This window comes from Dreissena polymorpha, chromosome 6 (genome assembly GCF_020536995.1).
Source record: "Dreissena polymorpha isolate Duluth1 chromosome 6, UMN_Dpol_1.0, whole genome shotgun sequence".
Classification (NCBI taxonomy): Eukaryota; Metazoa; Mollusca; class Bivalvia; order Myida; family Dreissenidae; genus Dreissena; species Dreissena polymorpha.
The window spans coordinates 19,778,569-19,790,711 of NC_068360.1; the positions used below are offsets into that span (position 1 = coordinate 19,778,569).

Sequence of the window (12,143 nt, forward strand, 5' to 3'; positions counted from 1 at the left end):
AAGGTGAGGATCACATGGGTTTAAACAATATTAAGCCGGTTCTTCAGTGTTGAACACAGTATTTAAGCCAGAATTGTCCCTCTCAAATTTGCCGGATTAGACGTATCACGATTTCTTGACAAGGTAACTTGCGGTTACATTTCAAAACATGCTGAAAAGCTGTCAATTTGTTGTCAAACGAATCGCGTTTGCTTCGTTTTCCTTAAATTCGAGTCGTGTTAGGTAAAAGTTCATGTCCCAGGGTTTCTTTTAAAGATGTAGAAATTATATAAATCTTGGTGCATGAATCAGGTATTGCAATATGCGATCTTTTGCGTGCGTTTTAAATATTATAAGAAACCAATGAATTTCTTATTATGCATATTTACTTCGCTTCTGGTACTCAGCTATTTACCTATCTCTGATACGGCGTCTCCTTAACTCCAATGACAAGGTAACATTTAGAGGTACAAATTAAATTTTAAACAATGTACAGTTTGTCCTGACTGTTACCTCATCATTAATCATGCAATTCTAAAATAACTCACCACAAAGGTTCACCATGTGCAGATGGATTGTTACATGTACATGTATAACCTGTCTCCAATTTCGAAGATCACGGCCATTCTTGATGTGAAATGTCCTATTTTGGCATAAATGCCTTCGTCTTTACGTCTTAACAGGACATGCATAATTCGTCATGCGATCGTGGATTAGTTTAACGTAAATGGTCACCGTTAAAAGTTAGTGTGTCAACTGCAAGTCGGGTGTAAATTAGGAAAAGATGAAGGTCACAATATAAGTAAAGGATCAGGCATGTAAATGCTGCATCTTGACACGGAATTGTAGACATGATCGACAACCGGATCGACATGTTGGCGGCAGGCATCTTGTTAGTTATACTAGATGAGTTTAATTCGGAATCATCTTCAATAGTTTTGGAAGACTCTGCAAGGATATCCCAATACAAATTTATCCCATTACACAGATATCCCAATACAAAGATAGCACCAATAAAAAGATACAATTAAGAAAGAAACATGTACGTGGTCACTGTGGCACAATTTGTTAGCGCGTTAGGCTGTTAACCGAAGGTAAGCGGAATCGAGCAAAAATATGGACTCTTTTTTGCTTTAATGTAACTTGACAATTAACTTGACATTTAACTAGACATTTATCTTGACACTAAGTTTTGTTATCTTAATGATACGTTGGTGTCTGTGGCATCAGGTTCTCCTACCGTTAAAGTATCATATTCATGATTTCTTGTTTGAAAGAAAAAATTGTCTCGGATTCGCAAATTTTCGTTTTAGGTATGATATTTGTGAGGAATCGATAATACTAAACATTAACCATGCTCTAAAATATCCATTATATGCATGTGTTGACGATTTAAAAACCTGAAAATTATAAAGCGTTCCAACGCGAAAAGATTGAATAATTTGGAGAGTTCTGTTGTTGTCGTTATATTTATGTGACACTACGAGGATTGCTTAAATAAAGTATAAAACACATCACTCGTTTTATGCGCGCATATGGCGGAGTAGTCTAAGCGACTTTTACTCCATGGGTAAGTGGTACGAACCCAGTTGAGAGTTAATTTTTATTCTTTCTTTAATTTCATTCTGGTCTTTTACTGGAGCTTTTTATATCGAATGTTAAAATTTATCAATATAAAGAATTTAATGACAAACTTCAATACATGCCAATATCTGTGAAAAGGTCCCTTGAATTCAGACAGACACGTTTCTCAAAAAAACCTGAACCGAGATCAAACTCGGCCGAGATTATATTAAAACAAATGTTCTTAGCAATTTGCGTGATGACTTGTCATGTAACTTCTATATGTTATCAATGTCTCATAAAGCCATATAAGGAATACTGCATCATGTGACATGCATACGAGTACGTCCTATCTGATAAACATTCTGCTGAACCATCCTTCATATTATATTTAAAAACACAAAACGGAGCCTTTTTATAACACGTGGCTTATTATAATAATAATAATAATTTAATAAAAATACTAATAATGACAACTGACCAACTTGAAACCAGTCTGATATAATTTTGTTTTATCACATCCACACACAAAAACACAAACACAAAAACACAAACAATAAATTAGACTTGCGTTACCGCCTTGGAACAGGTGCATGCATAGCATAATGTGTTTAAATTCATTTAATGGACCTCACATTTGGTCGATAGTTATTTAAACAATATAAGTAACTAAAAATTAACTAAGGTTCATCCAGTTTCTAATCAAATAACAAACTACCATAAACTACTCAAAGGGTTGATGAATCGAATATAATTTTCTAAGACACGATAAAATGAAATACAAACAAGCGTCACAAGCATTTCGTATTAATTTAAAAAGCGACTTCTTTTAGTGTTCAAAGATTTGACTAAACCCATGTTAGGAAAACATGCTGCTTTTTTCAACGGATACGAACCATTTTCAAAATTAGCCTACACATAATTGGATAAAATATTCTGAGCAACGTTCATATTGATTGGACAACGTGTGACTGCTGAGTGTGACAGTTTTGGTTTCTTCAAACTGCTCAAGTGGCATAAATTTGGAGCACACATAACCCATATAAGCCATTATTTAACTCGGTCAAGGTATTACTATGCCCAGGGGCGGCATATGGTAAACGAATCGTCCGTCCGTATCTCATTCCGTCCCGCTTCTTGCGCGGAGAACAGTTTATAAACAAATGAAGATAATTAAACGAAACTTACTATAATGATAGAGGGAATAAATTAGAAAGGTAGTGTTCAAACACCATAACTTGTTCATTATAGTTTTACTTAATTTTTCTAAGACCGTTTTACGTGAAAAAACGTTTTCAGAAACTAAAACAAATTTGGTTCGTAAAACAATTCTGTTATTGGCAAAAGCGAGTGCTCTTATGTTTTGAAAATTACCATCTACAAGGCAAACTTTAAAGAATTACGTCCCTTGAAAACAAAGGGAGACAATTATATTACTTCTTCATGCAAGGTAGTGGACATTGCTTGACAATAGTCTTGTTCTTCATAAAAAATATTTTTGATAGCCTTTTACATTTCCATTCAGACTAATCCATTAACATTTACTTCAGCAGAAACTTCCCTGTATCTTGCAAATAGACTTTCAACGCCATCGGCGCTCTCGTTCATAATCATGTAGCAATTCTTAATTCCATTATTCCAGTTTTCCGTAAATAAAGATCCTTATTGGTAAGAATATATAATTATAAAAAGTATGTAGTTGCAAATGTTAATTAACGGCTGTTTCGACATTACCCTCTGCAAAACAGTTAATAATATATCAGGAATCCAGTTGGTTACAAAATTCCAGTATTGCATTTCTGTTAAATAAATGTTTTAAGGTCGTGTATATTTTGCTTATAATTTAGCGGTTTTAAAAGTCTTCCTGTCTCCCTGTCTCGCAACAGACTAAACCACAAAGCACTAGAAATATAAATTTGACTCGTGGGTTTATAACACTTAGTTACGCGTAAAAATAGGTTATTACACTCAGCAACAATCTGAATTCATTTCCAATCTTGAAAAAAATATTGTAACGTATCAAAGAGTTGATTAAAACCTCATATATAACATAGACTAAACCACCTGATTTTGAAATACATATTTGCATGTTTTTTAATCGATCACCAAACGCCTCCAGTAACCTGGCAATTTGATTTTAAGCATTTGGAACGAAAATCGATGTATCGTTTAAACTTATGGCGAGTGCTGATCTCATATAAATGATATTTCATTCGCAATGGTCACAATATACCATATGAGTAATTCATATGAGCCAATAATGAGTCATAAGATTAAACAATCTGCGTTAAAATAACTACTTATTGCAATATTTACATTCCATTCGCCATGGTCACAATAAAAGCGAATTCATATGAGATCAGTATGCGTCATATTAAGAAGAAAAATCCAACTTAAAGGGGCATTTTCACGTTTCGGTAACTTGACAAAATTAAACAACAATGCTTCAGATTCGCAAATTTTCGTTGTAGATATGATATTTGTGAGGCAACAGTAATACCGAACATTGATCATGCTCTAAAATATCCGTTATATGCATCATTCGACAATTTTAAAACCTTCTTCAATTTTATTCTTGTTTTTTTTACTGGAGCTTTTTAGATCTAATGTTTACATGCATCAATATAAAGCATTTAATGACAAACTTCAGTACATGCCAAAATCTATGAAAAGGCCCAATAAAAAGCTCTTATCGAATGGCCGAAATCGCTTTAATTGTTAAACACCACTGAATGTAACATGCAGTTAACGTGACGTTGGGGAGAAATACGATATACATTTTGATTGGACTCAATAAATGTTGAGAATTTGTAGATGTAACTGTAAACGCTATTTAGTAAATTCTAAAATAAGTTTGAAGTATTCCATATGGAATGGAGGAAACATGGTATGCTTCCCCTGGCTTATAATAAACAATTTTAGTTAGAACTGAGTTCTCATGGGGAGCTTTTATGATATAATGAAGTCCCTAAGCCATAAGTGATTATGAATCGTCCAACTTAACCGCAGGTCAGACTTATTGCCACTTCAGAGCAATGATCCTTGGGTGATCTTTGTTCAAAGTTGTTCAAATTGCTCCAATCTACTGTATATGAAGATCAGCAGAACTAAATATAGCTATTAAAAGTGCAAACTTCAATAACCACTAAAATCGCAATTCTAACAAGTTTACTAGATCTATTTGGATCTATTTGGTATGTAATATTATATAGTGGTATATATATATATATATATATATATATATATATATATATATATATATATATATATATATATATATATATATATATATATATATATATATATATATATACACCTATTGTGTCAACATAAACCCTTCTTTGGAAAGCACCTGTTTTTCCTTATATGTCTATAGATACCACTTATATATAAAATCTGAAACCGCATTCGCCGGAGGTAAGGTATACGGTTGTACTCTAACAAGTTTGTTAACAATATGCCCCAGGGGTCAAAATTGGCCTCGCACTGAGCCACTTGTTTTCTTTATACATATATTTGGAACACTTTAAAATATCAGGAACGACAAGGCTCAAAAGTTTCATATTTTTAATTTGACATTGTTTGTTCAACTCTTGGAGGCACTTGTTTCTCATATTAATACAGTAAACACTTTCGATATCTTCTCTAAATACAGCAAAATTCAAAATTTGGTATTTGGTATTTCTTATCGTTTGGTGCCAAGTTTGTTGAAATAATAGTTACTTGTTGGTGATGTATTAGCTGAATTTTAAAACTGCCACCAGGTGTTACAAATGTCCTTGTATGGCTAAAGTGAAATTTGGGGACACCAGAAGTCACACTGTTTGTACAATCTACATGATACGAACTCAGAACACTTCTCATGCTATCTAGGCCGTGATCATGGCCGTGATCTAAAACGGATTCAGAAACAGCTCACAACCTGCTCAGAACAGTCTAGATCCCGAAAAGATAGATATTTGATATTTTATAGTATCTATTTGGAACCAATATGTCATTAACTATAAAATATAAATAAAACAAATCAATATAACAGTATTGAGCTCGTAAAATATAGCTTATTTTATTTGATCCTTTCTGCTGAGTAAATGGTTATCGTATGGCAGTTTAATGCCAATACATATTATTTATTTTGTTGAACGTTCAATATGTAGTACATAATATAAGAGTAATTGTTCTTTTTGTGCGTATTTTTTTAAAATAAATATTGTATAAATGTTGTTTGAATGCCCTTGTATCACTTGATTACTATATTTTTATGTGTAAGTATTTTGTACGTGAAATTGTTAACTTCCTAAAGGCAGTCAACAATGGGTTGAATGACGTCAGACTACACAATTATGTACTATGTTTTAAACCATAATTTGTGTTATAGCACATTTATTCACTTCGTGTCACGTATTGTTCATTTGGAAACCCATTGTCGCGGCCACAGCCCTTCCTCTGTTTGTTTCCGACTAAATTTCAAAATTAATTGCAACTTATAACCAATATAAATATAATGCCCAAATAATTATTATAGCATATGGCATTAACATGCTGTTCGTGTTTAAACGAAATTATGATTGCTTGAAGAGCTACTCCAATTATTTCCCATTTCATTTGACTTGTATGTTGAAAATGCAGTCGTTTCGGTAACAAATTTCAAATTACCCCAGCATAATCTCATTAGATTTGAATTACAGTACCTTTTAAAGGCTTATACGACGAAAAGCTTGTCTGGTTTTATAACATTTAAAATTCGTTGGTTACGGTATTTGAAATATTATTATTAAGATCATTTTATTTTATAAAACACCCATGAACACCAACAAATGAAATGTGACAGAATTCATTAGGATAAAGTTAAGCAAGTGCGATAGGGAAGTTATTCGTCTGTTCCAAATAAATGTCAACAAAACATGTTTATTAAACTTGACATTTTGTGGCATTAAACAATTAAAACTAGGGATGGCAACGAATACCGATATTGGTATTCGGATATTCGGTCATCCTTCCGAACGAATATTCGGATATTCGGTCAACATCTGTTAGAAAAAAAATCAACTATGTTTACCGTACCATTACTCCATGAATTCTACTTTCGTTTTTACCGGAAGTTCCCCGGAAGTGACAAAATATTGACACAGCATTGCCGTCGCTAATTGTTAAAATTGAATGCCGAAAACTGTTTTTAAACTTTTAATATTGTAAATCAACAACAGAACGAGAAACATAATATTTACATGACGACAAAACAATTACATAACAAAACAGTTAGATCTATAAATAATTTAAGCTAAACTTAAAGATAGTATTTACATAGCGAACACGTGCTTTAATATTGTACATCAACAATAGAACGAGAAACATAATATTTACATGACGACAAAATAATTACATGACAAAACAGTTAGATCTATAAATAATTTGAACTGAACTTAAACGTATTATTTACATAGCGAACACATGCAAACAAAACACCGTTGCCACATTTAAAAGTCACTCGGATCGGCGTCACTGGGCACATGAACATTGTTCTTATTTAAAAACACGATTGCGTCGACCAGATCACTGGCGAGTCTATTTCTTAGTTTATTGATGAGCAATCCAGTGGTTGAGAATATGCGCTCAGATGGCATAGAAGTTGCAGGTACATATAGAACACTCCTAGCAACATACGCGACTTTCGGAAATTCGCTCTCGTGACGTTTCCACCAGTCAAGAGGTTTAGCGGTTGGCTCCATTTTCATACATAAATAAAACATATCGAGGCTTTACTATGCAGACAGTACCCGACTGTTCGAGGCTTCACTTCTACGACTTAGTTTGTTGAACAAAGTAGCAAATATTCACTATGCTTCTACTGAGGAAGAGTTTGTTATTGCTTTTGAGCGTAATTGTCGCCACATGTGCAAGAGAGCCCTCGATTCCAATATGCTCGAAATATGACTATGAAGAGCGGTTGTTAGAAAGAGTTTTAAGAAACAAATTTGCTTTAGAAACCACTCATGATGAAATAGCTAAAACAAACGCCAAAGTTGTGGATGCGTTAAAGCAGTTAGTAGAAGAAAAAGCAAAAGTGGAATCTACGTTGGCAGTTATTGAAAAGAATCTAATCGAAATGGAATCTAGATTGAGTGATTTTATTAGCAATGCCTCTAACAATTTGAACTCGACATTGGCTGCAAATGTGGTCACAATGGTTAAAGCAGCTTCAGACATCAAAGCAAATGCATCTGTGACAGTGCAGCAACTCGTAAACGAAGTCCACATCCTCAAAGGTACGAAATCCAATCAGGTTTACACCATGTATGTCATGCGTTGGCTTTAATTTATAATATTAATGACGAGTTTTCAAAGATGGGTTATTTATTTGTTGCTTTCGGTGTATGATCAAATTTTATTTCAGAAGTGTTTTCATTAAAACATTGTCGTGAAAATAGATCCTTTATCGTAAACCAAACTTAAATATTAACTGAATGCTTAAGTACGATAAATAAATTAAACTACGCAAGAGACGATTAAACGCCACACGTGTTTTCCACAATATTGTTGATTAAAAATTATTACCTTTTTTTCCCTCCAGTAATCATAAGGTTAAATCTTTCACCAATAAAAGTATTTATTTCACGGAAAAACATATACTAATACTAAATATTCACATACATCGATAGACACAGTAATAAACGCGTGTTTAATTATAAAAATACTCTTATTAAATTGCTGAAAGATCGTATTATAGTCACATTCCCCAAAATATACAAACGAACTCAAAAATGTAAACAACAATGGATATATTTGTTCAATTAAACATTGCTTAATCAACGTATATAATTAAGCCTATAATTATGCGTAATTAAAAATGATTTATTTGGACTGCTTCATTAAAAAAACGATGAAGTGATATGGCATAATCATTACCTTGACCATACGTATTAACAAATATGCACACAGGTTGTAAATCCATATAAAACCAAAAATGACTTGTTATAAAAGGTCCTAATTACTTTCTGTATTTATATTTTTTTTAATTATTAAATTAAGCAGTTCATAAAAAACTACTTTTTTTCTCATTTATCATTACATAATCAGTCTCTATTATTTTTAAGCGCAACAATTATTTTACTAAAAAAATCAAATAGTTACATGTGTGATAGATTACAGAGTTTTCGAAATCCCGAATACAATAATCATATATGCCTATACAGTTGTTGTGAAGAATATATTTTCTTTATATCAGATCAGTTAAAAGTCCCTACAATTAACTTCCGTGCACGCATTACGACTTACTCTACAGACGTATCAAGTGGCCTTGATGTTATCTTCCATACAGTGGAGGAAAACGTAGGTCAAGGTTATGATCCGGCATCTGGAAAGTTCACAGCCTCCGTCCCTGGAATGTATCTGTTCAGTGTTCAGTATTGCGTTTATACCAAGAAAAATGTTCACCTTGAAATCGTCCACCAAGGCAAGACATTACAGAGGTCAGCTAACTATGATAACGCTTCTGATTATCCATGTGTGACTATGCAGGTATCCACAGTGGTTGCAATGGGACACCAGGTTTGGGTGCGCTCCACAGGATCGAGCACGCTGTATGCAGATTCGCAAAGATACACTTCATTTTCTGGCACATTGATTCATGTTTAACCGCACTATGAAGTTTTGAAACATACTACACTTCGTGAAGAAGGAGACACGAGTCTTCTAATAAATATTTTCTATGTTCAGACTCTTTGGAACTTCATTTTGGTTAAATAAATATGTTTTTCTTTGATAAAAACTTAATATAAGTATACAATGATGTAATGCATGTTTTATAACTATTTAATTTCGTTGAAAGTGTGCTGCTTAATTTTAAACCTATTTATTTTAGCTCGATTGCATAGAAAGCCTAAGGCTTATTTGAAACGCTCTCGAGTCCGTTTCCTGGGACTAGAACCAGTACTACTGTGCTGCTTTATATCGTTGTACTGTTTTTCAATAGCATTTTGGTTATCGGTTTGCTCGCTGGGTGGTTTCTTGAATACATGATAAATAACTTGTTAATAACCAACACTTAACAACGAAATATCAAATGAACACTTACTCAAAAGTAAATTCCTTTAGTTTTATGTTAAAAATACTTGTATCAAGAAATATGAAATGAACATATATGCACACTTGCAACGTATTTCATAATATGACTGTAGATCTGTTGCTATTGTGTATGGCAGTAACTGTAAGGCTGACTTATGTTTGTATATGCTTTTATTTTAATGTCAACATCTATCTGAGAAATATGGTTTATATATCACGTTAAATGTATATGTCGTTTGTTTTGAATATCATATTCACTTAGACTGATTGGTTTGGAAATAAACATTTAAGTAACAATTGCATTTAATAAACAAACAGTAAAATAGCTGGATGTTAAATTTAATGAAAGAACATTGTATCCAGGGTTGTTGTCTCAGGCGGTCGTAGCGTGATTTAACTCATTCAAGTATAGCTACATCTCTTGTTTAGCAACTGAACATGTCTAAAAGATTAAGCGATAAGCTATGACGAAAGACCTTTCTTGCAACAGTAGGGACTCGCTTGTTTAAATACGGCTGTAATAGGTGAGATATAGGTTACTCGATGCAAGAACTAATAGTTTCAATTTAAGGTTTTTTACATATTACTCAGATTGCATAATCACCTCACCTTGAATAATTGAATACTTCTTTATACTATATTAAGTTAAAAACACTTTCTTATTTTATGATTATACGATTTGACAGATGGACTGACCAAAGTCATGGCCATTTGCATTTGACATTGTTGGAGGTAGCAAAGAGTAGTAACTGGCAAATGGATGGTTTACAAACTGTATCACATGGTTTGTTGTTTTTTTTTATGAAAAGTTATTAAAGAATTTTTTTCGGGACCTATTATTGATCTAAACGCGCAAACTGTGTCGGGTATTGATCTTAACGCGCAAATTGTGATTTTGTTTTGTTTTGGCATTACGTCGAACAAATAGTATAAAAACTATGTTTATTATTCTACAGACTTTACCGTAAAGGTCTTCGTAGTTTTTAAATACCATGATCAGGGGACACCACTCGCAATCTCAATCAATAGTAGCCATGGCCTCAATCTAGCTTATGCGGCGGGCATACATTCGTAAGTCACGGACCAGGGTAAATTCCTCATAAGTTATGATGATTTTCTAAAATATTTTTTAGCGAAATTCAAACATTTTGAGGCGGGGTCGCGACTCCTTGATCCCCTGCTTCTTCTCGCCCGTTATTACACGATACTTGCGTTATTTTGTTAAAGCCAAAGAACACAATAAGCGTTGAAAACCAATAAACATGAATGAAAGTGATTTGGTGTCGTCGTATGGCCATTGTTTAACCATTCCGGCATATGCTTATATTTTATAATTGTTTTTTTAGCAAATATTGCTAAAATTTCTTGCATTTATAAAACAGGATTAAGTCAAAGGTACAAATGGTCTCTGGATATAGCTCGATAAAAGTAACCTGACACTGAACTTGAAGCATAAAATTATCGTTATGATAAATAGATCATTATTTGTACTCGAATCGGATTAAATAGATGAAAGGATACCCGATTGCCTTATTTGTATTTTCCACTTACCTCGTCACACACAGGCGGAAATTAAAATAATAGTAATTAAATTCTGTACAATTTCATTTATTTTGTGGAAGAAGCGAATACGTGTCTTGGTTTTAGATAAGAGATTAATTCTCGTATCGATAATAAGATACAGACGACAACAATTCATGAATGAAGTCGATTTGATTTCAGTATTGACTATGTGAATTCATCAATACGGTATAAGGGCTTCTGTTTCGACATATCGTGCCCTTTGCTAAATATCTTTGACTGAAAAAAACAACGCGTTTACACATAACCACATAACAAAGTCTACAATGCCGGGTTGAGGTCGCGGCATGCGAAGACGAGTGAGGCCAGCCGTAGCGGAATGTGGGCATTGAGAGCGACGGGGTGCGGGCGGAGGTCGATCCTGCAACAGCCAATGAACCTCAGCCAACGGACAGACGGCGTAGAATTGCTGTGGCGGAAACGGTACCGGTACACGAGCCTGCATCAGCCCCGTTTCCCTGGCCAGAACCCGAGGCGGCTATCGCAGCAGCCTCTCACGCAAAGCCTCGACACGCAGACGAAAGTTTCGAAAATGATGAGGTTATGAAGAATATAATAGTATAAATAAAATCATAGAATTTTCATTAAAATATTTCGTAAGACATAAGAAAGAAAACGCAATTACGTATACTTTACTGCGCATATCTTATTGCGTTTCAGACCGACGCCGTGACTTGTATGTCAAACAAACAATCTTATACATAAAAGATGTCAAAATGATTAGTTCTCAGAGTAGCATTTCCTTGCCGCGGGTATTCTACTTCAATTTCTGTCAACAAACCCCTCGTCAATCAGGTCAAACGTCAGAACGCTATTTAGAGCATTTTATACCAAGTGATGTAATCAATAAATTAGCGAATCAGCTAATCAACAATGAGCACGTGCTAGGACGAACAATATTTACATTATTGCATAAATTCTATCTATAATGCCCTCTGGCGTGATGCAGAAACTTGGCT

At 33.8% G+C, this 12,143-nt stretch overlaps 1 protein-coding gene across 3 annotated transcripts in view; it reads left to right on the plus strand.

Moving 5' to 3' along the window:
- Window positions 1-12,143, plus strand: part of LOC127834603 (uncharacterized) — a 129,220-nt gene that overhangs the window by 10,555 nt on the left and 106,522 nt on the right. Inside the window, exons 1-2 of one of the 3 annotated variants that reach the window (XM_052360614.1) lie at window positions 7,266-7,805; window positions 8,765-9,599. The exons of 1 other annotated variant lie outside the window; for it this stretch is intronic. In XM_052360614.1, coding sequence (XP_052216574.1) covers window positions 7,379-7,805; window positions 8,765-9,174 — 837 coding nt within the window. In that variant the 5' untranslated portion in view covers window positions 7,266-7,378 and the 3' untranslated portion in view covers window positions 9,175-9,599. Of the gene's footprint in view, window positions 1-7,265; window positions 7,806-8,764; window positions 9,600-12,143 lie in introns of those variants that run through there. One more of the 3 variants, XM_052360616.1, reaches the window with a different exon arrangement.